General features: G+C 70.5%; 2 protein-coding genes across 2 annotated transcripts; both read right to left on the bottom strand.

The window, feature by feature from the left end:
- Positions 1-1,434: 1,434 nt before the first annotated feature.
- On the bottom strand, positions 1,435-10,622 carry SAMD1 (sterile alpha motif domain containing 1). The gene is made up of 5 exons (XM_064437146.1): positions 10,003-10,622; positions 6,386-6,659; positions 3,904-3,997; positions 3,687-3,798; positions 1,435-1,632 (listed from the first exon to the last, which is right to left on the bottom strand). The coding sequence occupies exons 1-5, from the start codon at positions 10,585-10,587 to the stop codon at positions 1,468-1,470; spliced, it is 1,230 nt and encodes a 409-aa protein (XP_064293216.1). The 5' UTR covers positions 10,588-10,622; the 3' UTR covers positions 1,435-1,467.
- Positions 10,623-11,808: 1,186 nt separating this feature from the next.
- On the bottom strand, positions 11,809-25,731 carry LOC135310110 (cAMP-dependent protein kinase catalytic subunit alpha-like). Its single transcript, XM_064437135.1, is given in 12 exon segments — positions 11,809-13,031; positions 16,035-16,199; positions 18,052-18,174; positions 18,266-18,301; positions 18,303-18,362; positions 19,260-19,386; positions 20,258-20,306; positions 20,309-20,339; positions 21,217-21,315; positions 22,287-22,415; positions 23,655-23,716; positions 25,608-25,731. Coding segments are annotated over 12 exon segments (1,053 nt in total). The 5' UTR covers positions 25,654-25,731; the 3' UTR covers positions 11,809-12,905.
- Between the last annotated feature and the right edge of the window lie 603 nt (positions 25,732-26,334).

Genomic DNA, 26,334 nt, shown 5'->3' with positions numbered 1-26,334 from the left:
ATGGTACCCCAAAAGGGCCCCAGACCCCATCAAAGGGCCTCCCAGACCCCCCCAAAAAGGACCCCCCCCAAAAAGGACCCCCCCAAAAGGGCCATTTATTTTTTTTTCCGTTTTTTTCCATTTTTATTTAAAAAACCCCAAAACAAGCCAGGCCCAGGGCAGGGGGGAGGGGCACAGACAGTTGGGGGGTGGGGGGGTGGGCAGACCCCCCCTCATGGCAAAGGGGGGGGGCACGCACCCCGATTTGGGTAAGGGGGGGGCACAGGCTGGGGCAGGTTAAAACGTTTCTGGGTGGCGCCCCCCAACTCGACCCATCAGCTCATGATAAAAACGCGCCGCCCCCCCCCCAAAGAAAAGGGGGTCCCCCCTTAAAAAGCGGGTCCCCCCAAGAGGGTGAGCCCCCCCAAAGAGGGGTGAGCCCCCCAAAAAGTGAGTACCCCCCCAAAAGAGGGGTGAGCCCCCAAAGAGGGGTTGACACCCCCCAAAGAAAAGGGGTGACCCCCCAGAGTACCCCACTGCAAGAAGGGTGACCCCCAAAAGAGGGGTGACCCCCCCAAAGAGAGAGGGGGTGGACCCCCAGAGAGGTGGTTGACACAGCCCAGAAGGGTGACCCCCAAAAGAGGGTGGCCCCCTAAAAGGGAGGGGGTGGACCCCCTCAAAAGAGGGTGCCCCCCCCAAGCAAAGGGGTGCACCCCCAAAGAGGTGGGTGACACCCCCCCCAAAGAGAGGTGACCCCCAAAAGAGGGTGCGCTCCCCAAAGAGAAGGGTGTGCCCCCCAAAGAGAGGGGGGTGACACCCCCAAAAAGAGGGTCCCCCCCAAGAGACATGTGTGCCCCCCCCAGAGAGGGGGGGGTGGACCCCCAAAAGAGAGGTGGGTGACACCCCCTGGGAGAGGAGTGACCCCCAAAACTGGGTCCTTCCCCCCAGAGAGGGGTGTGCCCTCCCAAAGAGAGGTGGGTGCCCCCCCTAAAAGAGAGGGGCGGACCCCCCCAAAGAGAGAAGGGTGCCCCCCCAAAGAGAGGTGGGTGCCCCCCGCAAAGAGAGGGGTAGACCCCCCCCAAAGAGAGGTGGGTGCCCCCGCAAAGAGAGGGGTAGACCCCCCCCAAACAGAGGGGCATGCCACCCCCTAGAAGAGGGGTGTGCCCCCCCCAAGAGAGGTGGGTGCCCCCCCTAGAGGAGGGGCGTACCCCCCCAAAGAGAGGTGGGTCGTCCCCCCCCCCAGAAGAGGGGTGCGCCCCCCTAGAAGAGAGGAGCGGACCCCCCCCAAAGAGAGGCGCCGCCCCCCCCTTTCACCCCCTGACCCCCCCCCACCCCCAAAGTCTGTGTGTGCGCGGCGGCGGGGGGGTGCCGTGGCGTGGGGAAGGGGGGGGGGGGGGGTGTCCCGCCGCGCCGTTTGGGGGGGTGGGGGGTGTCGGTCGCGGGTCGGGGGGGTGGGTGTGGGGTGTGGGGTGTGTGGGGAGGGGGGGGTCAGGCGGGGAAGGGCTCCGGGGGGGGCTCCTCGTCGTGGAAGTGGCTGCGCTGCAGCAGCTTGACGTGGTACTCGTAGATCTTGAGCGCGGGGCCCAGGCGGATGGAGAGCCCCGTCAGCACGTCCGCCCGCTGCATCAGCAGCAGCGACTTCCCGTCGATCTCCTGCGGGGGGGCACGGGTGGGGTGGGGGCGCCCACGGGGGGGGGGCACCCGGGGGGGCACCCTGTGGGCGGGGGGGGAGCCCCCATATGGAGGGGCAGGGGGGGGACTGAGCCAGGGCGGCCTGAGGGATGGTGGGATGGGAGTGGTGGGGGGGGTGCGGGGGGGTTTTGGGGACCCCCACTGGGGATAAGGGCACACGGGGGGAGTGGGGGTGCCCATGGGGGGGCACCCTATGGGGGCACCCTATGGGGAGGGGGAGCACCCATATGGAGGGAGCGGGGGGCTGAGCCAGGGCAGCCTGAGGGATGGTGGAATGGGAGTGGTGGGAGTGGCGCGGGGGGGTTTTGGGGACCCCCACTGGGGATAAGGGCACACGGGGGGAGTGGGGGTGCCCATGGGGGGGGGGCCCCCGGGGGGGCACCCTATGGGGGCACCCTATGGGGAGGGGGAGTACCCATATGGAGGGAGCGGGGGACTGAGCCAGGGCAGCCTGAGGGATGGTGGGATGGGAGTGGTGGGAGTGGCTGGGGGGTTTTGGGGACCCCCACTGGGGATAAGGGCACACGGGGGGAGTGGGGGTGCCCATGGGGGGGGGGCACCCGGGGGGGCACCCTGTGGGCGGGGGGGGAGCCCCCATATGGAGGGGCAGGGGGGGACTGAGCCAGGGCAGCCTGAGGGATGGTGGAATGGGAGTGGTGGGGGTGGCTGGGGGGGCTTTGGGGACCCCCACTGGGGATAAGGGCACACAGGCGGGGTGGGGGCGCCCATGGGGGGGGGCACCCGGGGGGGGCACCCGGGGGGGGGGAGCACCCGGAGGGGGGAGGGGGAGCCCCCATATGGAGGGGCAGGGGGGGACTGAGCCAGGGCAGCCTGAGGGATGGTGGGATGGGAGTGGTGGGGGTGGCTGGGGGGTTTTGGGGACCCCCACTGGGGATAAGGGCACACGGGCGGGGTGGGGGCACCCACGGGGGGGGCACCCATGGAGGGGGGAGCACCCTGTGGGCGGGGGAGGGGCTGAGCCAGGGAGGCCTGAGGGATGGTGGGATGGGAGTGGTGGGGGTGGCTGGGGGTGGGGGGCTCTTGGGGACCCCCCTGGGGACAAGGGGACACAGCTGGGGATGGGGACAGGGGGCACCCACAGGGTAGGGGGGGCACCCAAGGGATATAGGGTCCCACCCCAGGACTGGGGAGGGCACCCATGGGTTTGGGGGTCGGGGGAGTGCACCCCAAGGTGGCCTCAGGGGATGGCGGGGGGAGAGTGGTGGGGGGGCACCTGGGGACAGGGTGGACCCCCCCCAGGGACCCCCTGAGGGGACAGGGGCAAGTGGGACCCCCAGGGATGGGGAGGGGGGGGGATCAGCTGGGGACAGCATTGGTGGGGTCACCCATGGGGACACTGGGGGGGCTTTTGGGGACACCGTGGGGACACGCGTGGGGACACGCGTGGGGCCGGGGGGACACCCCTGGGGACACCCATGGGGCTGGGGGGACACCCCTGGGGACGTCCGGGGGGATACCCATGGGGCCGGGGGAGACACCCCTGGGGACACCCGTGGGGCTGGGTGGGGGACACCCCTGGGGACACCTGTTGGGCCACCGCGAGAGGACACCCGTGGGGCCGGGGCACCCCTGGGGACACCCGTGGGGACACCGGGAGAGGACACCCGTGGGGCCGGGTGGGGCACCCCTGGGGCCACCGCGAGAGGACACCCATGGGGCCGGGGGGGGACACCCCTGGGGACACCCGTGGGGCCAGGGGGAGACACCCTGGGGACACCTGTGGGGCTGGGGGGGGACACCCTGGGGACACCTGTGGGGCCAGGGGGGGCACCCCTGGGGACACCTGTGGGGACACCCGTGGGGCCGGAGGAGGGACACCCCAGGTACACCCGTGGGGCCGGGGAGGGGGACACCTGTGAGGCCACCGCGAGGGGTGACACCGCGGGGACGGAGCGAGCAGGGACGCCCTGGGGACGCTGTGGGGGTGACCCGGGGTGGGGGGTGAGGACCCGGGGTGGGGGGTGAGGACCGGGGGGGCACCCACGGGGACCCACCTGCTCCTGGAAGGCGGTGGCCTGCTCGGGGAAGCCGGCCTCGGTGAAATAATCCACCACGTCCCGCACCGACCACTCCACGGGGTCGGCCGCCTTCTCCTTCTTCCCGGCCCTGGGGACAGCGGGGACGTCGTCACCCGGGGGGGACACGTCGTCACCCGGGCGGGGGGGGGGGGGGTCACACACGCGGGGGGGCGGGGGGCGCCCCCAGACTCACGTGCAGCTGAAGGGGGCCCCGTCGGCGGCCTGGGGGCCCGGCCGGCCCGGGGACAGGGGCACCGAGGGCTCGGCGCCCGCCAGCGCCGGGGACACTGCGGGGACACGGCGGGGTCGGGGACTCGCCTCACGGCGGCCCCCCCGAATGCGCCCCAAGGCTGGCCCCCTGCACCCCCAAACTGTCCCCCTGCACCCCCAAACCGACCCCACAGCACCCTGACCCCAACTGCCCGCCTGCACCCCCAAACTGTCCCCCTGCACCCCCAAACCGACCCCACAGCACCCCCAAACCGACCCCACAGCACCCTGACCCCAACTGCCCGCCTGCACCCCCAAACCGACCCCACAGCACCCCCAAACCGACCCCACAGCACCCTGACCCCAACTGACCCCCTGCACCCCCAAACCGACCCCACAGCACCCTGACCCCAACTGCCCGCCTGCACCCCCAAACCGACCCCACAGCACCCCCAAACCGACCCCACAGCACCCTGACCCCAACTGACCCCCTGCACCCCCAAACCGACCCCACAGCACCCTGACCCCAACTGCCCACCTGCACCCCAAACCGACCCCACAGCACCCTGACCCCAACTGCCCACCTGCACCCCCAAACCGACCCCACAGCACCCTGACCCCAACTGCCCGCCTGCACCCCCAAACCGACCCCACAGCACCCTGACCCCAACTGCCCGCCTGCACCCCCAAACCGACCCCACAGCACCCTGACCCCAACTGCCCGCCTGCACCCCCAAACCGACCCCACAGCACCCTGACCCCAACTGCCCACCTGCACCCCCAAACCGACCCCACAGCACCCCCAAACCGACCCCACAGCACCCCCAAACCGACCCCCTAGCACCCTGACCCCAACTGCCCGCCTGCACCCCCAAACCGACCCCACAGCACCCTGACCCCAACTGCCCACCTGCACCCCCAAACCGACCCCCTGCACCCCCAAACCGACCCCACAGCACCCTGACCCCAACTGCCCACCTGCACCCCCAAACCGACCCCCTGTACCCCCAAACCGACCCCACAGCACCCTGACCCCAACTGACCCCCTGCACACCCAAACTGACCCCAACTGACCCCCTGCACCCCCAAACTGACCCCACAGCACCCTGACCCCAACTGACCCCTGCACCCCCAAACCGACCCCCTGCACCCCCAAACTGATCCCACAGCACCCTGACCCCCAAACTGACCCCCTGCACCCCCAAACTGACCCCACAGCACCCTGACCCCAACTGACCCCCTGCACCCCCAAACCGACCCCACAGCACCCTGACCCCAACTGCCCGCCTGCACCCCCAAACTGATCCCACAGCACCCTGACCCCAACCGCCCCCTGCACCCCCAAAACCGACCCCACAGCACCCTGACCCCAACTGCCCGCCTGCACCCCCAAACTGATCCCCTGCATCCAGACCCCCAAACTGACCCCCTGCACCCCCAAACCGACCCCACAGCACCCTGAGCCCACCAACCGCCCCCTGCACCCCCAAAACCAACCCCACAGCACCCTGACCCCAACTGACCCCCTGCACCCCCAAACTGATCCCCTGCATCCAGACCCCCAAACTGACCCCCTGCACCCCCAAACCGACCCCACAGCACCCTGAGCCCACCAACCGCCCCCTGCACCCCCAAACTGACCCCACAGCACCCTGACCCCAACTGACCCCCTGCACCCCCAAACTGATCCCCTGCATCCAGACCCCCAAACTGACCCCACAGCACCCTGAGCCCACCAACCGCCCCCTGCACCCCCAAACTGACCCCCTGCACCCTGAGCCCACCAACTGCACCCCCAAACTGAGCCCCAGCACCCCCAAAACTGCCCCACCTCACCCCCAAACTGACCCCACAGCACCCCGACTCCCCCAAAACTGCCCTCAGCCCCCCCAAAACTGCCCCTACCACACCCTGACCCCCCAAAACTGCCCCTAGCCTCCCCAAACTGCCCCAGCACCCCCAAACTGTCCCCCAGCACCCCCAAACTGACTCCCCAACTCCCACCACCACACCCTGAGCCCCCCAAAACTGCCCACAGCACCCCCACTGACCCCACAGCACCCCAACCCCCAAAACTGCCTGCAGCACCCCCAAACTGCCCCCACCACACCCTGACCCCCCCCAACTGCCCCCAGCCCCCCCAAATTGCCCGTCCACACCCTGACCCCCCCAAACTGCCCCCGGCAGCCCAAAACTGCCCCCACCACACCCTGACCCCCCCAAACTGCCCCCCAGCCCCCCCAAAACTGCCCCCCAGCACCCCCAAACTAACCCCACAGAACCATGAACCCCACAACTGCCTCCCTTGGCCCCTAAACTGCCCCCCCTTCAGTGCTTGCCCCCCCCCCCCCCCCAAAAGCCCCATGCCCTCCAACATCCCCCCAGCCCCCTCTCCCCCCACCAGCCCCCCAAGACTGACGCAGCCCCCCCCCAGATGCCCTGGGTCCCCCCGGGGGGGGGGTCACCTGCTCTGTCGGGCTGCCCGAAGGCCCCCTCTTTTTTGAGGGGGGCCAGGTGGTGGCAGGCGCTCTCCCCCGGGGAGCAGGCCTTGGGCTGGGGGGGCCGCTCGGTGGGGGGCTGCCCGGGCGGGCGAAGCGGGGGGCCCCCCCGACCCTCGCCGTTCAGCTGCCGGGGGGTCCCCCCGTCCTCTGAGGCCTCCGAGCCCGTCCCGTCTTCCTCCTCATCCTCGTCTTCCTCCTCCTCCTCTTTCACTGATGCTTCAATGCCGCTGCGGGGGGGCTGGAGGGAGGGGGCGCACGGGAATAAAGAGGGGGGTCCCCCAAAAGGGCAGCCCTACCACACTTTCACAGGGTCCCCCTAAAGCTGGGACTCCCCCCAAAATCTGGAGCTCCCCCTAAAAATACACACACCCCCCAAAATCCACAGCCCCCCCCCCCCCCCGCAAAAGCTGGGGGTCCCTCAAAGCTGCCCCTTGACCCCAATGCCACAAGACCCCCCCTCACCCCAAGCCCTGCTGGGGTCCCCTACACCCAGGGACCCCCCAGTTTTGCAGTGCCCCCCCCCCAAGCCGCAGCCAAGAATAAGTTAAATATCCCCAAATAAGCCACCCCCACAAAGGCCCCCCTTAAAGTCCCCCTCCCCAAACCAAGAACCCCTCAGGGCCTGGGGATGCCCCCCACCCCGCACAGACCCCGGTCGCCCCCTGTCCCCTCAGGGGTCCCCCCTGTCCCCTCAGCTCCCCCAGGTGCCCCCAACTCATCATGGTCCCCTCGGCCTCCCTACACCCTCAGGGGTCCCCACTGTCCCATCACAGTTCCCTCAGCCCCCCCAGGGTGCCCCCAACCCATCATGGTCCCCTCAGCCCCCCAGTTCCCCCCAGTCCCCCCACAAGGGTCCCCCCTGTCCCCTCAGCCCCCCAGGTGCCCCCCCAACCTGTCAGGATCCCCTCAGGCCCCCCGTAGCCCCCAACCCCTTACTGTCTCCCGGTGCCCTCGCACCCCCCAGGGGTCCCCACTGTCCCCTTAGGGGTCCTTAGCCCCTCTCCAGCCCCTCAGGGGTCGCCCCTTGTCCCCTCAGGGGTCCCCGTCAGTCCCCCAGGTGCCCCCAAACCTCTCACGGTCCCGTCAGGCCCCCTCGCACCCCTCAGGGGTCCCCACTGTCCCCTCACGGTGCCTTCAGCCCCCCTCCAGCCCCTCAGGGGACCCCTCCTTGTCACCTCACGGTCCCCTCAGCCCCACCCCCGGTCCCCTCACGGGTCCCCTCGCACCCCTCAGCCCCCCAGGTGCCCCCCGACCCCTCACGGTCCCCTCAGGTCCCCTCCAGCCCCTCAGGGGACCCCTCCTTGTCACCTCACGGTCCCCTCATGGGTCCCCACTGACCCCTCAGCCCCGCCAGGTGCCCCCTGACCCCTCGCGGGTCCCCTCAGGTCCCCTCCAGCCCCTCAAGGGACACCCCTCTTGTCCCCTCAGCTCCCCCCGCCCGGTGCCCTCACGGGTCCCCTCGCACCCCTCAGGCCCCCGGGTGCCCCCTGACCCCTCACGGTCCCCTCGGGCCCCCGGGTGCCCCCTGACCCCTCACGGGTCCCCTCGGGCCCCCGGGTGCCCCCTGACCCCTCACGGTCCCCTCAGCCCCCCGGGTGCCCCTGACCCCTCATGGTCCCCTCAGCCCCCCGGGTGCCCCCTGACCCCTCACGGTCCCCTCAGCCCCCCGGGTGCCCCCTGACCCCTCACGGTCCCGTCAGCCCCCCGGGTGCCCCCTGACCCCTCACGGTCCCCTCAGCCCCCCAGGTGCCCCTGACCCCTCATGGTCCCCTCAGCCCCCCGGGTGCCCCCTGACCCCTCACGGTCCCCTCAGCCCCCCGGGTGCCCCCTGACCCCTCACGGTCCCCTCAGCCCCCCAGGTGCCCCTGACCCCTCATGGTCCCCTCAGCCCCCCGGGTGCCCCCTGACCCCTCACGGGTCCCCTCGCACCCCTCAGCCCCCGGGTGCCCCCGACCCCTCACGGGTCCCCTCGCACCCCTCAGCCCCCCGGGTGTCCCCTGCCCCCTCACGGTCCCCTCAGGCCCCCGGGTGCCCCCTGACCCCTCACGGTCCCCTCAGCCCCCCAGGTGCCCCTGACCCCTCATGGTCCCCTCAGCCCCCCGGGTGCCCCCTGACCCCTCACGGGTCCCCTCGCACCCCTCAGCCCCCCGGGTGCCCCCTGACCCCTCACGGTCCCCTCAGGCCCCCGGGTGCCCCCTGACCCCTCACGGGTCCCCTCGCACCCCTCAGCCCCCCGGGTGCCCCCGACCCCTCACGGTCCCCTCAGGCCCCCGGGTGCCCCCTGACCCCTCGCGGGTCCCCTCGCACCCCTCAGCCCCCCGGGTGCCCCCTGACCCCTCACGGTCCCCTCAGCCCCCCGGGTGCCCCCTGACCCCTCACGGGTCCCCTCGCACCCCTCAGCCCCCCGGGTGCCCCCGACCCCTCACGGTCCCCTCAGCCCCCCGGGTGCCCCCTGACCCCTCACGGTCCCCTCAGGCCCCCGGGTGCCCCCTGACCCCTCGCGGGTCCCCTCGCACCCCTCAGCCCCCCGGGTGCCCCCTGACCCCTCACGGTCCCCTCAGCCCCCCGGGTGCCCCCTGACCCCTCACGGGTCCCCTCGCACCCCTCAGCCCCCCGGGTGCCCCCTGACCCCTCACGGTCCCCTCAGCCCCCCGGGTGCCCCCCGACCCCTCACGGGTCCCCTCGCACCCCTCAGCCCCCGGGTGCCCCCGACCCCTCACGGGTCCCCTCGCACCCCTCAGCCCCCCGGGTGCCCCCGACCCCTCACGGTCCCCTCAGCCCCCCGGGTGCCCCCTGACCCCTCACGGTCCCCTCAGGCCCCCGGGTGCCCCCTGACCCCTCGCGGGTCCCCTCGCACCCCTCAGCCCCCCGGGTGCCCCCTGACCCCTCACGGTCCCCTCAGCCCCCCGGGTGCCCCCTGACCCCTCACGGGTCCCCTCGCACCCCTCAGCCCCCCGGGTGCCCCCTGACCCCTCACGGTCCCCTCAGCCCCCCGGGTGCCCCCCGACCCCTCACGGGTCCCCTCGCACCCCTCAGCCCCCGGGTGCCCCCGACCCCTCACGGGTCCCCTCGCACCCCTCAGCCCCCCGGGTGCCCCCGACCCCTCACGGTCCCCTCAGCCCCCCGGGTGCCCCCTGACCCCTCACGGTCCCCTCAGGCCCCCGGGTGCCCCCTGACCCCTCGCGGGTCCCCTCGCACCCCTCAGCCCCCCGGGTGCCCCCTGACCCCTCACGGTCCCCTCAGGCCCCCGGGTGCCCCCTGACCCCTCACGGGTCCCCTCGCACCCCTCAGCCCCCCGGGTGCCCCCTGACCCCTCACGGTCCCCTCAGCCCCCCGGGTGCCCCCTGACCCCTCACGGGTCCCCTCGCACCCCTCAGCCCCCCGGGTGCCCCCTGACCCCTCACGGTCCCCTCAGCCCCCCGGGTGCCCCCTGACCCCTCACGGGTCCCCTCGCACCCCTCAGCCCCCGGGTGCCCCCGACCCCTCACGGGTCCCCTCGCACCCCTCAGCCCCCCGGGTGCCCCCTGCCCCCTCACGGTCCCCTCGGGGCTCCCCACCGCCCCCCCCCCGCGCCCCCTCACCTTCCGGGCCCGGCCGGCGGCCCCTCGGCCGCGCTCGGCGCGGGCCATGGCGATGGTGGCGAGGCGGGTTCGCTCCATCCGCCCCCCGCCGCTACCGCCGGCCCCGGGCGCGGCTCCGGGCCCCGACCCGCCGCCGCCGCCGCCGCCGCCGCCCCCGCAGGGCCCCCCGGCGGCGCCGAGCCCCCCGTCGGCCGGTAACGCCGACCCCTGCAGCCGCCCGCGGGTCAATCGCCCGTCGCCGCCGAGGTAACGGGCGGCGTCGCGGAGGCTGACGGGCGGCTCGGCGCGGCGGGCGGGCGGCGGCGGCGGCGGCGGCGGGCGGCGGGGCGGCTGGACGCGGGCGGCGTTGCGGTAGGAGATGCTGCCCTTGTAGCTGACGCGGAGCACGGCCCGTTGCTGGATGAGCTTCTCCAGCTCGGCCCGCGTCCGCTCGGGCTCGGGGCCGTGCCGCCGCCGCACCATGCGGCAGATCCGCTCGAGGTCGGGCCGCGCCTTCCGCGAGCGTAACGAGTCGATCGTGTCCAGGATCCACTCCTGGTACCGCGGTGCCTCCGGGCCCGGCGGCGGCGGCGACGGCCCCGCCATGGCCCCCGCCCTCCTCCTCCTCCTCCTCCTCCTCCTCTCCCCGCCCCCCCCCCTCCCGCCCCGCCGCAGCCCCGCACCGACCGCCGCCCGCCCGCCCGCGCGCGCCTTAAGGAGGAGCCGCCGCCGCCGACCCGCGCGCGCCTTAAGGTGGAGCCGCCTGCTCGCCTCGCCCCGCCCACACGGCCCCGCCCACCGCCCCCCCGAGGCACGCCCGCCGCCCCCCCGAGGCACGCCCGCCACACCCAAAGCCACGCCCGCGTCACACAAAAGCCACGCCCACGGCACCCAAAAGCCACGCCCGCGTCACACAAAAGCCACGCCCGCGTCACACAAAAGCCACGCCCGCGGCACCCAAAAGCCACGCCCACAACACCCAAAAAGCCACGCCCACAGCACCCCAAAGCCACGCCCACGGCACCCAAAAGCCACGCCCACGGCACCCAAAAGCCACGCCCGCGTCACACAAAAGCCACGCCCACGGCACCCAAAAGCCACGCCCGCGGCACCCAAAAGCCACGCCCACAGCACCCCAAAGCCACGCCCACAGCACCCCAAAGCCACGCCCCCCCCGGGCTGTGGGTCCCACCCCAGCCCCCGGCTTTCCCCGCTTCCATGAGCCCCCCCCCCCCCCACGGGGTCCCACCCTCAATTCCAAGGGTCCCGCCCCAAACCTGAGGGGTCCCCTTCAACTCCGTGGGGGGATCCCCAAACTCCCCAGTCACCCCCCCCAATTCCAAGGCCCCCCCCCACCCCCGGCCCCAAACCTACAGCCCCCCCCAAGCCTGTGGGGTCCCACCCAATACCCACAGGGCTCCTCCAAACCCCTGGGGTCCCCCTCAACTCCTTGGGGGGGGGGTCCCCAAACTCCCAGGTCGCCCAAACCCATGAAGTTCCCCCCAAAATCCACAGCCCCCCCCCATGCCCATGGGGTCTCCCCCAAAACCCACAGGGTCCCCCTTAACTCCATGGGGGGATCCCCAAACTCCTCGGCCCCTCCCCAATGCCAAGGGCCCCCCAAGACCCCAGGGCCCCCCCCCAAACCCCCAGGGCCCCTGCTCAACTCCATGGAATCCCCCAAAATTTATAGACCCCCCCCCATTTCCCTCCCCCTGTCCCACCACTGCCCCCCCCTTAAAGTTTAAGGGCCCCCCACCTCCATGGGGCGCCTCCCGAACACAGGCCCCCCCACTTTCCTGCCCCCCCCCCAATTTTAAAAGCAGATTTTTAAACAAAATTTTATTGGATTTGTCTCAAATATCTTTACAACAGAGACCTTGGGGGGGGAGTTGGGCCCCCCCCTGGGGTTTTGGGGACCCCCCCCATCATACCCACCTCCGGGGAGCCCCTAATCCTGCCCCCCACCCCCTCCCCCCCCACCCCCTCACATTTTGGGGCTAAAACCATTACCTTAAAATGGGGGGGGGCAGGGGAAGGACAGTCAAACCCTGCCCCTCCCCCGTTAAAAATAGGGGGGTTGGGGGACCCCTGGAGGGTAAAAGTGGGGGGCTCCCCCCCCCAGCATCCCCTGGGGGCAAATAACCCCCCAGAGCCCCCGGGGGGGGGGGGGGCAAATTACCCCTGAATTACCCTGGGGGGGACAAACTCTCCCCCTTAATTACCCTGGGGGGGGCAAAACCCCCCTTAATTACCCTTTTGGGGGGGAAAATACCCCCCTTAGTTACCCTTTGGGGGGGCAAATTGCCCCCCAATCACCCCGGGGGGGGATTCCCCCCCCCAAACCTGGGGGGGGCTCTGAATTGCCCCCCCCCGGGGTTAAATACAACCTATAAATTACCCCAGGGGTAGTAAAACACCCCACTTACCACTGGGGGGGGGGCAAATCCTCCCCCTATATTATCGGGGGGTGCAAGCGCACCCCAATATTAGCCCGAGGGGGGCAAATACAACCCCTGAATTACCCCGGGGGGGGGGGGCAAATCTAGCCCCCCAAATTACCCTGGGGGGGGACACAAATCTAGTCCCTGAATTACCCCGGGAGGGGGCAAATGCGGCCCCTTGGGTACTCGGGGGTGGGGTCACCCCCAAAATTACCCCATGGCGGGGTGTGGGGGGGAGCACCCCAAAATTACCCCATAGCGGGTGGGGGGGGGGCACCCCCAAAACGCCCCCCCCCCCCGCTCCCAGGGCGCAGCGCGGCCAGGCGGGGGTCGGCAGCCCCGCTGCTCACCGCTGCGAGGTCGTTCCCCCGCCCCGGGGCGGGGGGTGTTTTACCCCCTGGAGGGGGGGGGGGGGGGGTTTGAAGCCCTCCACCCGCCTCGCCCCCCCCCCCCCGGGGTTTTGGGGGGCCCCCCACCCCCCTAGAAGTCGGCGAACTCCTTGGCGCAGCGGTCGGTGAGGGAGACGCGGATCTCCTCCTCCTCGTACTCGTCGAAGTTACTGGTGTCGCCGGGGCCTTTGCACTTGGGCACGAAGGGGGCTTCCACCTGGGGGGGGGGGCTTACCCGGGCGCCGGGACCCCCCCCCAATCCCCCCCCAAACTTCCGGGGGGCGCCAGATACATCCTGAGGTGGCCCCGTTGCCCCCAGGACCCCCATCTTTGCCCCTGTCCCGTTCCGTGACCCACCAAGGACCCCCCCCCCCCCAGGACCCCCATGGCCCCTCCTGGGACCCCCCAAACCCACACAGCCCCCCCCCCCCCCCGGAACCCCCAGACCCCCATGTCCCCTCCCGGGACCTCGGAATCCTGCCCTGGGACACCAGAGACCCCCCCCAAAACCCCCATCTCCCCTCCTAGAACCTTGTAGATCCCATAGGCCCCCCATGTCCCCTCCTAGGACCCTGAAGACCCCCCACCCCGAACCCTCATGTCCCCTCTTGGGACCTCACAGATCCCTGTAGGTCCCCCATGTCCCCTCCAACGACCCCCACAACCCCTCCAAGGGCCCAGAAGCCCACTCTAGGACCCCCATGTCCCCTCCTAGGACCCCCGTGTCCCCTCCTAGGACCCCTGTAGACCCCCCCTAGAACCCTCATGTCCCCTTCTAGGGCCTCACAGATCCCCGTAGGTCCCCCATGGTCCCTCCTAGGACCCCCATGACCCCTCCTAGGACCCACCAGGGCCCCATAAACCCACCCTAGGCCCCCCGTGTCTCCTCCTAGGGCCTTATAGATCCCCGTAGGTCCCCCATGAACCCTCCTAGGACCCCTGTGTCCCCTCCTAGGACCCACCAGGGCCCCATAAACCCACCCTAGGTCCCCCGTGTCTCCTCCTAGGGCCTTATAGAACCCCGTAGGTCCCCCATGGTCCCTCCTAGGACCCCCATGACCCCTCCTAGGACCCACCAGGGCCCCATAAACCCACCCTAGGACCCCCATGCCCCCTCCTAGGGCCTTATAGATCCCCGTAGGTCCCCCATGGTCCCTCCTAGGACCCCCATGTCCCCTCCTAGGACCCACCAGGGCCCCATAAACCCAACCTAGGACCCCCGTGACCCCTCCTAGGGCCTTATAGAAGCCCATAGGTCCCCCATGAACCCTCCTAGGACCCCCATGGCCCCTCCTAGGACCCCCATGCCCCCTCCTAGGGCCTTATAGATCCCCGTAGGTCCCCCATGAACCCTCCTAGGACCCCCATGCCCCCTCCTAGGACCCCCATGCCCCCTCCTAGGGCCTTATAGATCCCCGTAGGTCCCCCATGGTCCCTCCTAGGACCCCGTGACCCCTCCTAGGACCCACCAGGGCCCCATAAACCCACCCTAGGACCCCCGTGCCCCCTCCTAGGACCCCTGTAGACCCCCCCAGAACCCTCATGTCCCCTCCTAAGGCCTCACAGATCCTCCTAGGACCCCCATGACCCCTCCTAGGACCCCCATGCCCCCTCCTAGGGCCTTATAGATGCCCGTAGGTCCCCCATGGTCCCTCCTAGGACCCCCATGACCCCTCCTAGGACCCAGCAGGGCCCCATAAACCCACCCTAGGACCCCCATGCCCCCTCCTAGGGCCTTATAGATCCCCGTAGGTCCCCCATGAACCCTCCTAGGACCCCCATGACCCCTCCTAGGACCCACCAGGGCCCCATAAACCCACCCTAGGACCCCCGTGTCCCGTCCTAGGGCCTTATAGATCCCCGTAGGTCCCCCATGAACCCTCCTAGGACCCCTGTGTCCCCTCCTAGGACCCACCAGGGCCCCATAAACCCACCCTAGGCCCCCTGTGTCTCCTCCTAGGGCCTTATAGATCCCCGTAGGTCCCCCATGAACCCTCCTAGGACCCCTGTGTCCCCTCCTAGGGCCTTATAGATCCCCGTAGGTCCCCCATGGTCCCTCCTAGGACCCCCATGACCCCTCCTAGGACCCACCAGGGCCCCATAAACCCACCCTAGGACCCCCATGCCCCCTCCTAGGGCCTTATAGATCCCCGTAGGTCCCCCATGATCCCTCCTAGGACCCCCATGACCCCTCCTAGGACCCACCAGGGCCCCATAAACCCACCCTAGGCCCCCCGTGTCCCCTCCTAGGGCCTTATAGAACCCCGTAGGTCCCCCATGAACCCTCCTAGGACACCCATGCCCCCTCCTAGGACCCCCATGCCCCCTCCTAGGACCCCCATGCCCCCTCCTAGGGCCTTATAGATCCCCGTAGGTCCCCCATGAACCCTCCTAGGACCCCCATGCCCCCTCCTAGGACCCCCATGCCCCCTCCTAGGGCCTTATAGATCCCCGTAGGTCCCCCATGAACCCTCCTAGGACCCCCATGCCCCCTCCTAGGGCCTTATAGATCCCCACAGGTGCCCCATGGTCCCTCCTAGGACCCCGTGACCCCTCCTAGGACCCACCAGGGCCCCATAAACCCACCCTAGGACCCCCGTGCCCCCTCCTAGGACCCCTGTAGACCCCCCCAGAACCCTCATGTCCCCTCCTAAGGCCTCACAGATCCTCGTAGGACCCCCGTGACCCCTCCTAGGACCCCCATGACCCCTCCTAGGACCCCCATGCCCCCTCCTAGGGCCTTATAGATGCCCGTAGGTCCCCCATGGTCCCTCCTAGGACCCCCATGACCCCTCCTAGGACCCACCAGGGCCCCATAAACCCACCCTAGGACCCCCCATGCCCCCTCCTAGGGCCTTATAGACCCCCGTAGGTCCCCCATGAACCCTCCTAGGACCCCTGTGTCCCCTCCTAGGACCCACCAGGGCCCCATAAACCCACCCTAGGCCCCCCGTGTCCCCTCCTAGGGCCTTATAGATCCCCGTAGGTCCCCCATGAACCCTCCTAGGACCCCCATGACCTCTCCTAGGACCCCCATGCCCCCTCCTAGGACCCCCATGCCCCCTCCTAGGGCCTTATAGATCCCCATAGGTCCCCCATGGTCCCTCCTAGGACCCCCATGACCCCTCCTAGGACCCACCAGGGCCCCATAAACCCACCCTAGGCCCCCCGTGTCCCCTCCTCGACCCCCCCCAGACCCCCTGCAGCCCCCCCAGCCCACCTTGCGCTGGTAGATGGCGATCCAGTCGGTGGTGGAGAACCACTTGTGACCCTTGATGTCGGCGACGCCGTTGCGGAGGTTCCCGAAGCGCTTGGTCAGGTCGACCTGGAGCAGGTTGCGCAGGAGGTCCTTCAGGTCCGAGCTGAAGTGCGAGGGGAACCGCACCTGCGGGCGCGGGGTCAGCCGGGCGCCGGGGTCCCCGGCCCCGCGGGGGGAGCCACGGGGGCACCCCGACACCTACGTCCTTGGGGAGGAGTGGGGATGCCCTGGGGGAGGCTTGCTGGGGCTCTATGGGGGGGCTCAGACACCTGGGACCCTGTGGGAGGGATGGGGGATGCCCTCGGGGGCCCTCTATGGGGGGCTCAGGCATCTGGGGGGGCTCTATGGGGGGCTCGGACATGTGGGACCCCGTGGGAGGGATAGGGGATGCCCTCGGGGGTGCTCTATGGGGGGCCTCAGGCACGTGGGGGGCATCTATGGGCCTCGGACACCTGGGTCCCTGGAGTAGGGATGGGGGGATGCCTTGGGGGGGGCTTAGGGGGGCTTTATGAGGGAGCTCTGATGCCCGGGGGGGCTCTATGGGGGTCCCTGACACCTGGGACCCTGTGGGAGGGATGGGGGATGCCCTTGGGGGGGCTCTATGGGGGGCTTAGACACGTGGGGGGGCTCTATGGGGGAGCCCCAAAACCTGGGACTCTGTGGGAGGGATGGGGGATGCCCTTGGGGGGGCTCTATGGGGGTCCCTGACACCTGGGACCCTGTGGGAGGGATGGGGGATGCCCTTGGGGGGGCTCTATGGGGGTCCCTGACACCTGGGACCCTGTGGGAGGGATGGGGGATGCCCTTGGGGGGGCTCTATGGGGGGCTCAGGCATCTGGGGGGGCTCTATGGGGGAGCCCCAAAACCTGGGACTCTGTGGGAGGGATGGGGGATGCCCTCGGGGGGGCTCTATGGGGGGCTCAGGCACCTGGGGGGGCTCTATGGGGGGGCCCAGCAAGGCCGCAGTGACTACCAGGCCGTCTCCCAGTGGCACCAGTGCTCCCAGTCTTTGCCCTGATATCGCTGCCCCCCTCTCCTAGTCCCTGCCAGTGCTCCCAGGCGCCTTCCCAGTTCCCCCCGCGGCTCCCAGTCCTTCCCCAGCCCTCCGCATGCCTCTCCCAGTGCTCCCAGCAGCTCTCCCAGCGCTCCCGGTCCCTCTCCCAGCGCTCCCGGCCCCCCTCCCAGCGCTCCCGGCCCCCCTCCCAGCGCTCCCGGCCCCTCTCCCAGCGCTCCCGGCCCCTCTCCCAGCGCTCCCGGCCCCTCTCCCAGCGCTCCCGGCCCCTCTCCCAGCGCTCCCGGCCCCCCTCCCAGCGCTCCTGGCCCCTCTCCCAGCGCTCCCGGCCCCTCTCCCGGTCCCCTCCCATTCCTGCCCGTCCCTCTCCCAGTGCCTCCCAGTGGTCCCAGTCCCTCTAATCCTCTCAGACCCACCCCCATCCCCCTTCCCAGTCCCCCCAGTGCCTCCCAGTCCGTCTCCCAGTCTGCGTCAGTAACCCCAGCCCCTCTCCCTCTCCCCTTCCCAGTCCCATCCAGCGTTCCCAGTTCCTCTCCCAGTCCCCCCAAGGCCTCCCAGATCCTCTCCCAGTACACCCCAGTGCTCCTAGTCCCTCCCCCAGTCCCCCCAAGGCCTCCCAGATTCTCTCCCAGTACACCCCAGTGCTCCCAGTGTCCCCCCCCAGTCCCCCCAAGGCCTCCCAGATCCTCTCCCAGTACACCCCAGTGCTCCCAGTCCCCCCCCCCAGTCCCCCCAAGGCCTCCCAGATCCTCTCCCAGCACACCCCAGTGCTCCCAGTCCCCCTCCCAGTCCCCCCAGCTCCCCTTCCTTTCCCCACCGCCCCCCATAACCCCCCACAACCCCGTGCCGCAGCCCCCAGGGGAGCCCCCTCTCCCCCCCAAGGACCCCCCCAAACCCCTGGGGAGCCCCCCAGACCCCTTCCCCTGGGGGGGGGGGTGGGGGGTGGGTGTCAGGACCCCCCCTCACCTTCCCCGAGACGATCTTCTCGTAGATCTGGATGGGCTGGTCGGCGAAGAAAGGGGGGTACCCGGCCGCCATCTCGTAGATGAGGACCCCCAGGGCCCACCAGTCCACAGCCTTATTGTACCCCTGGGGGGGGGGCGGACACACACACAGGGTGAGGGGGGGGTCCCCCAAAACCTGCGAGGGGTCCCCAAGGGGGTTTAACCCCCCCCCGGACCTTGCTGAGGATGATTTCGGGTGCCAGGTACTCGGGGGGTGCCGCAGAGCGTCCAGGTCCGGCCCTTCACCCGCTTGGCGAAGCCGAAATCTGTCACCTGGGGGGGGGACACGGACGGGGACACCCCCCCCGGGTAGGGGGGGGGGTTGGGGTTAGGGTGGGGGGGGGGTGATGGGGTGTTTGAGGGGTGCCCGGCGGCGATTGGGATGGTTGAAGGGGGGATTTGGAGAGGATTAAGGTGCATCGGGGGGGGAGGGGTTTGGGGTGTATTTGGGGGGTTTGGGGTAACTTGGGAGGTTGTGGGGTGCCCTGGGGGGTGATTTGGGGGGATTAAGGGCTATTGGAGGGGCGACAAGGGGGCTTTGGGGTGTATTTGGGGGCTTGGGTTGTATTTGGGGGGATTAAGGGCTATTGGAGGGGCAACAAGGGGGTTTTGGGGTGTATTTGGGGGGGTTGTGGGGTGCCCTGGGGGGTGATTTGGGGGGATAAGGGGGTTTTGGGGTGTATTTGGGGGGTTTGGGATAACTTGGGGAGATTATTTGGGGGCATTAATGGCTATTGGAGGGGGGGACAAGGGGGTTTTGGGGGGGTTTTGAGGTGCTTTGGGTACCTTGGGGGCCTGTGGGGTACCCCAGGAGATGCCTAGAGTATTTTGGGGTGCTTGAAGGAATTAAGGGGGGGGGGTCAGGAGCGGTTTTTGGGTGTAGTCAGGCTGTCTTGGGTACCTCGACATGTCCCTGTTCATCGTAAGCAGTTTTGGGGGAGGACTGAAGGCAGTGGGGGTTATTGGGGGGCTTTGGGGGGCATTTTGGGGTGCGGGGGGTGCATTTTGGGGTACCTCGATGTAGCCCTGCTGGGCGATGAGCAGCTTTGGAGGAGGTCGGGGGCAGTGCGGGGTATTGGAGGGGCAGCGGGGGGGTTCGGGGGGCGCAGGGGGTTTGTGGGGGCCCGGGGGGCGTTTTGGGGGCGCGGGGGGGGGGGCATTTTGGGGTACCTCGATGTAGCCCTGCTGGTCGATGAGCAGGTTCTCGGGTTTCAGGTCGCGGTAGATGAGGTCGAGCGCGTGCAGGTACTCGAAGGTCAGCACGATTTGGGCCGCGTAGAAGCGGGCGTGGGGTTCGCTGGGGAGGGGGCAGAAGGGCTGAGACCCCCCCCACAGCACCCCAAAACCCGTCTGAGGCACCCCCCACCCTCCAGGCAGCCCTGGAAACACATCAGGGAACCCACTGGGAACCCCTGGAGACCCGCCCAGCTCCCCCCCAAAACCCTAAGACCCCCTCGGACCCCCTGTCACCCTCACAATCCCCAAAGACCCCCCCCAAATCTTCCAGAGACCCTTCTGGGACCCTCTCAGACCCTTTCTGAGACCCCTCAAGATGCCCCCAGACCCTTTGGGACCCCTGCAACCCCCAGAGGCACCCCTGAGAACCCCCCAGATACCCCAAGACCCCCAGGAACCCCCAAAGTCCCCAAGGACCCCCCCAGTCACCCCCCAAAACCCCACCAAGACCCTTCCTTGGACGCCCACAACACCCCATGGGAATGCCCAAAGCCCTCAAGGACCACCCAGAGACCCCATGGGACCCCTCTGATCCCCTCCACAACCCACCAGGGACCCCTCAGAGACTCACAAGACCCTCTTTGGGACCCCTCAACCCCACCAAGACCCTTCCCAGGTCCCCCACGATAGCCAGACCCCCACTGGGACCCCCAGAAGACCCCAAGAAGCACCCAGAGACCCCACACGACCTTTCTGATCTCCCAAGAGCCCCCCAGGGACCCCCCAGAGACCCCCACAATACCCAAACCCCCCAGGAACCCCCAGAAGTCCCCAAGGCCCACCCAGAGACCCCATGGGATCTCTCTCATCCCATCCACAACCCACCAGGGACCCCTCAAAGAGCCCCCAAGACCCTCCCTGGGACCCCCCAACTCCAGAAATCGCCAAAGACCCCCCAGACACGCCGCGGGACCCCCCAGGCTCCCGCTCACCTGAAGCGGCCGATGCGGCGGAGGTGGGAGAACATCTCCCCCCCGGGATGTACTCCATCACCATGTACAGGTTGGAGTTGTCCTGCCGGAGGGGGACGTCCACGGGGGACGGGGGACACCTTGGGGACAGCCCGGGGGGGACAGGGGACGTCCGAGGGGGATGGGGGACACCCCAGGGGGACGGGGGACACTTGGGGACAGCCCGGGGGGGACAGGGGACATCCGAGGGGGATGGGGGACACCTTGGGGACAGCCCGGGGGGGACAGGGGACGTCCGAGGGGGATGGGGGACACCCCAGGGGGATGGGGGACCCCTTGGGGACAGCCCGGGGGGGACAGGGGACGTCCGAGGGGGATGGGGGACACGCCAGGGGGACGGGGGACCCCTTGGGGACAGCCCGGGGGGGACAGGGGACATCCGAGGGGGATGGGGGACACCCCAGGGGGATGGGGGACCCCTTGGGGACAGCCCGGGGGGGACAGGGGACATCCGAGGGGGATGGGGGACACGCCAGGGGGACGGGGGACCCCTTGGGGACAGCCCGGGGGGGACAGGGGACGTCCGAGGGGGATGGGGGACACCCCAGGGGGACGGGGGACCCCTTGGGGACAGCCCGGGGGGGACAGGGGACGTCCGAGGGGGATGGGGGACACCCCAGGGGGACGGGGGACCCCTTGGGGACCACCAGAGGAGGATGGGGGACATCCCAGGGACCACCCAAGGGGGATCGGGGACACCCCGAGGGGATGGGGGACCTTTGGGGACCACCCCAGGGGGACGGGGGACAGTGTGGGGGTGAAGGGACCACCTGGGGGCCATAGGGACCACCTTGGGCGTGACGGGGACCCCGAGGGGTGACGGGGACCCGCCCCGGGGGTGACGGGGACCCCGAGGGGTGACGGGGACCCCCGAGGGGTGACGGGGACCCCCGAGGGGTGACGGGGACCCCGGTCCCCACCTTGAAGGAGTACTCGAGGCGCACGAGGAAGGGGAAGGTGACGGCCTGAAGGATCCGCTTCTCGTTCAGCGTGTGCTCGATCTGCTTCAGCTTCACCACCTGCGGGGACCCCCCAGGTCACCCCTGGGACCCCCCGCAGGGACCACCCGGACACCCCTGGGACCCCCCGGGTCACCCCTGGGCCCCCCCCCCGCCGGGGACACCCCTGGGGACACCCCCCGGGTCACCCCTGGGACCCCCCGTAGGGACCCCCCGGACACCCCTGGGACCCCCCGCAGGGACCCCCCGGGTCACCCCTGGGACCCCCCCCAGGGACCCCCCGGGTCACCCCTGGAACCACCCCCCCTGGGGACACCCCTGGGGACACCCCCGGGACACCCCTGGGACCCCCACTGGGGACACCCAAGGGCCCGTGGGGACCACCCAGGTCACCACCCCCCACCGCTGGGGACACCCCTGGGGACGGCCAGTCCCACCAGCACGTCCCCCCCACCAACACTGGGGACACTGGGCCCCCCCAGACCCCACGACACCGGCGCCCCCCCGCTCCGGGGACCCCAAAGCACCCCCGGACCCCACGACACCGGCGCCCCCCCGCTCCGGGGACCCCAAAGCCCCCCCAGACCCCACGACACCGGCGCCCCCCCGCTCCGGGGACCCCAAAGCCCCCCCAGACCCCACGACACCGGCGCCCCCCCCGCTCCGGGGACCCCAAAGCCCCCCCAGACCCCACGACACCGGCGCCCCCCCGCTCCGGGGACCCCGAAGCCACCCCAGACCCCACGACACCGGCGTCCCCCCGCTCTGGGGACCCCAAAGCCACCTCCGGGGACCCCAAAGCCACCCCCAGACCCCACAACACCGGTGTCCCCCCGCTCCGGGGACCCTAAAGCCCCCCCCAGACCCACGCCACCGGCTCCCCCCCACTCCGGGGACCCCAAAGCCCCCCCCAGACCCCACGCCACCGGCGCCCCCCCACTCCGGGGACCCCAAAGCCCCCCCAGACCCCAGGACACCAGCGTCCCCCCGCTCTGGGGACCCCAAAGCCCCCCCGGACCCCCGACCATCACCTTCTGTTTATCGAGGATCTTCATGGCGTAGTGGTGCCCCGTCTCCCGGTGCCGCACCAGCATGACACGCCCGAAGGAGCCCGTCCCCAGCGTGCGGATGCGCTCGAACTGCTCCAGGCTGGCCGTGTTCTGGGGGGGGGACACGGCGGTGACACCCCCGGGTGGCAGCAGGGCCCCCCCACCCACTCCTCGGTGTCCCCCCTGGCTCGAGAGGGGCGCTGAGGGCTCCCGGACCCGCTGGGGGATGTGGGACTGTCCCAAAGGGGATGGGGGACACCCCAAAGGGGACCCTGAGTGATGGGAGGGGACAGGGGACACCCCAAAGGGGACCCTGAGGGATGGGGGGGGACAGGGGACACCCTAAAATGGATGGGGACCCCCTAAAGGGGACAGGGGACACCCCAAAGGATCCCTGAGGGATGGGAGGAGAGGGGACACCCCCAAAGGGACCCTGAAGGATGAGATGGGAGAGGGGACACCCATAAGGACAGCGGGACACCCCAAAGGGTCCCTGAGGGATGGGGGGGGGACAGGGGACACCCCAAAGGGGACCCTGCATGATGGGAGGGGACAGAGGACACCCTAAAAGGGGTGGGGACCCCCCAAAGGGGACAGGGGACACCCCAAAGGATCCCTGAGGGATGAGATGGGAGAGGGGACACCCCAAAGGGTCCCTGAGGGATGGGGGGGACAGGGGACACCCCAAATGGGAGAGGGGACCCCCCAAAGGGACCCTGAGGGATGGGGGGACCTGGACCCCCCAAAGGGGAGAGGAGACCCCCCAAAAGGACCCTGAAGGATGGGAGGGGATAGCGGACACCCATAAGGACAGCGGGACACCCCAAAAGGGACCTTGAGGGATGGGGAGGATGTGGGACCCCCCAAAGGGTACAGGGGTCACCCCAAAGGGGACCCTGAGAGGTGGGGGGGACAGGGGACACCCCAAAGGGGACCCTAAGCTGGGGGAGGGGATGAGGACCCCTCCAAAGGGCCACAGGACACCCCCGAGGACAAGGAACCCCCCCCAAAAGGGGACCCTGAATAAAAGGAAGGGGCATGGGAACCTCCCCGAGGGACATGGGCCCCCCACGGGGACCCCAAGCTCCAGAAGGGGACCAGGACCCCCCCCAAAGGGACCCTGAGTGATGGCAGGGAGGACCTGGGCCCCCCCAAGGGGACAAGGGACCCCCTCAAACCTTCTAAGAGGGACACGGGACCCCCCTATTCCCCTGGGAGGGGACATGGGACACCCCCCCCCAGCCACCCAGGAGGGGACACGGGACCCCCCTGGTTCCTTGGGGGGGCAGAACAGAGAGAGGGGGGCCCCAGGAGAGGGCGCGGGGGGGGCGGGGGGGGGCACACACGTACCTGGGCCGGGTTTTCCCATTTTTTGAGAAAATCCTCCTTGGCCCGGGCCAAAAACTCCTTCACTGGGGGGGGGGACACACACGGAGGGGGGTCAGCACCAGCACCCCAAACCCCCCCAAAACGCCCCCAGCAGGCCCAGCCCCCCACTGAGGGACCCAGGCATCCGGGCCCCCCCCCACAGACCCCCCCAAACCCCCCCCTCACCGTCCTCCATGCGTCCGGGAGCTGCCTCCGGGCGATGACCCCGGGGCGGGGGGGGGGACACACACAGACTTTGTCCCCAGGGGCACACGTGGCTCATGCTGCCCCCCCCCCGCCCCTCCCAGTATGGCCCAGTAAGGCCCAGACGTCCCAGTACCCGCCGTGTGGGGGATGGCAAATAAGATGGGGGGGGTGGGAAATAAACCCCCCACCCAAGAGGGGAAACTGAGGCAGGGGGGAGCCGACAGCCAGAGGACCCAGGCACCCAGGAGCAGCCCCCCCGCCCCCCAAAAGATAAGCCCCCACCTGGGAACCCCCCCATACATCCCAGGCCCCCCCCAAACACCCCCCAGGACCTCTGAGGAGGTTGAGGGGGGTCCCTTTGCCCCCCCCCCCCCCCAGTCAGGCCTGACCCTGCGGGGGCCCCTCCTGCCCCCCCCTTTTGGGGTCCCGCTGTTCCCGGAGGGGGGGGCCTCCCTGGCCGCGGCCCCCCACGTAGCGGAGGAGCCGCCCCAGCAGCAGCCCCCACAGCAGCACCTGCACCCACAGCTGGAAGGGGGGGTCCCAGCCCCACCCCACCCCCCCAGGGGGGGCCATCACCCCCCTCGGTGGCCTCTCAGGACCCCTCGAGCCGGGCTGGTGTCCCAGGGTCCCCTAATAGGCCCCCCAGGTACCCCAATACCCACCAGTGCCCCCCACTCCCCTAACAACCCCCCTTTGTGCCCCCAATACCCTCTCAGTGTCCCCTCAGCCCCCCAAACCCCCCCCGATCCCCCCCAATCACCCCTCGCACCCCCCCCAGTCTCCAAATACCCCCCCAAGTGTCCCCAAATAGACCCTGGGCTGGGACACACCCCCCCAGTCCCCCCAAAACCCCGTCAGTGTCCCCTTGGTCCCTCCCAGGTCCCCCCAAACACCCCCAGGGGGCCCCTGGTTGTCCCCCCCCAACACTCAGCCCCCCCAGTACCGCCCGTGTTCCCCAGCTATTGTTCACGGAGCCCCCAGGGAAATGGGGGGGGGGGGGGCGGGGCTGCACCAGCCACACCCCACCTGCACCCCCTCCCCCCCCGGGGGGACCCAGGCCTCCAGGCCTTGCCCCACCCCCACCCCCCCAGGGGACCCCCCCAGCTCCGCACCTGCTGAAGCCCCGCCCCCTTCCCCGCAGGCCCCGCCCCCTCTCCACGGCAACGCCCAGCTTGTCCCGCCCCCTTCCCCTCTAAGCCCCGCCCAATCGCCCCCATGGCAACCCCCGCCACGCCACGCCCCTTCGCTCCGAGCGCCCCCTCCTGTCGCCATGGCAACCCCCAGCGCCACGCCCCTTCCCTCTCAAGCCCCGCCCCGTGCCAGCCAACCCTCCGCAAGTCCCGCCCCTTCCCCAGGCCACGCCCCATTCCCCAATTACAACCCCACGTGCCCCGCCCCGTTCGCAGGCCCCGCCCTTGTTCCCACGGCAACCACACAGGCCCCGCCCCTTCCCTCACGCCCCGCCCCCGCGCTCCCCACTTCTTGGGTGGGGGGGCGACATCCCCGGGATCCTCCCGCCATGCGGGGAGGGGGGGTGGGGATGGGGGATGGGGAGCCCCCTCGGTGGGACCTTTCTGCCCCCCGCCCCGGGATCAGCCCCAGCTCGATCCAGCTCAGCCCGACCCCCCTCAGGCCCGGCCCGGTCCCGGCCCGGCTCCCCCCGGCACCGGCCCCGCCCCGGCCCGGTGCTCCCCCTGGCCCCGGCCCCTCCCCGGCCCCGGCGCTCACCGCTCTCCAGCTCCCCGCCCTTCTTGGCGGCGGCGGCGTTGCCCATGTCGGGCCCCGTCGGCTCCGCGCTCGGCCCGGCTCGGCCGCCCCGCTCCCGGCCGCCCGCCCCGCCCCGCCCCCCGCCGCCCATTGGTCCTCCCGCTCAGCCGCCGCCGTCCTATTGGTTTTTCCCGGTACTACAACCCGCCCCGCCGCCGCCATTGGGTCCGGCCGCCTCTGCGGCACCACCCCTTCATTGGCCGGTGAAGCCGTCCCTCCGCGCTCGGACCCGCCCCCGCCCGCCGCTCATTGGCTGCGCCCGGATAAAAATAGAAGCCGGGGGCTGCGGAGGGGGCGGGGCATCGGCTGGGGGCGGGGACAAGCGGCGCTGTAGGCGTGGCCGGGAAGAAGGGGGCACGGTCATGCGACGAGTGGGCGGGAACAGAGCCGATTGACGGGCGGTGGGAGGGGTTTGAGGTGACAGTGTCAGCGGGGGCGGGGCCAGGCGGCCGGTAGCCGAGGGAGGGGCCCGGTAGCCCCGTAAGGGGGGCCCGGTGGACCCGGGGAGGGGGGTGACACCGGGGAGGTGTCTCAGTAGACCGGTGGCGGGGTCTCTCGCTTCTGGGAGGGTCCCGGTAGCCCCGGTAGGTGGAGACAAGCCGCACCCCCCTGGCCGGGACCCGATCCCGGAAGTGAACGGTGCGCGCCAGCCTCCGGTTCCGGTGCAAGCCCCGCCCTCCAGCCAATG

Source organism: Phalacrocorax carbo, chromosome 30 (assembly GCF_963921805.1).
Source record: "Phalacrocorax carbo chromosome 30, bPhaCar2.1, whole genome shotgun sequence".
NCBI classification, from domain to species: Eukaryota; Metazoa; Chordata; class Aves; order Suliformes; family Phalacrocoracidae; genus Phalacrocorax; species Phalacrocorax carbo.
The sequence above is the reverse complement of the archived record's forward strand: the minus strand, read 5'-3'. Positions and strand labels throughout refer to the sequence as shown.

What these genes read in the sequence shown, in the direction of transcription:
- SAMD1 (XM_064437146.1), bottom strand. Translation starts at nt 10,587, where the DNA reads ATGGCGGGGCCGTCGCCGCCGCCGCCGGGCCCGGAGGCACCGCGGTAC. An exon ending in CCGCCGGCCGGGCCCGGAAG is followed by an intron (nt 6,660 to 10,002) that starts GTGAGGGGGCGC and finishes CCCTCCCTCCAG; the next exon opens with CCCCCCCGCAGCGGCATTGA. An exon ending in CGGGCAGCCCGACAGAGCAG is followed by an intron (nt 3,998 to 6,385) that starts GTGACCCCCCCC and finishes GTGTCCCCGCAG; the next exon opens with TGTCCCCGGCGCTGGCGGGC.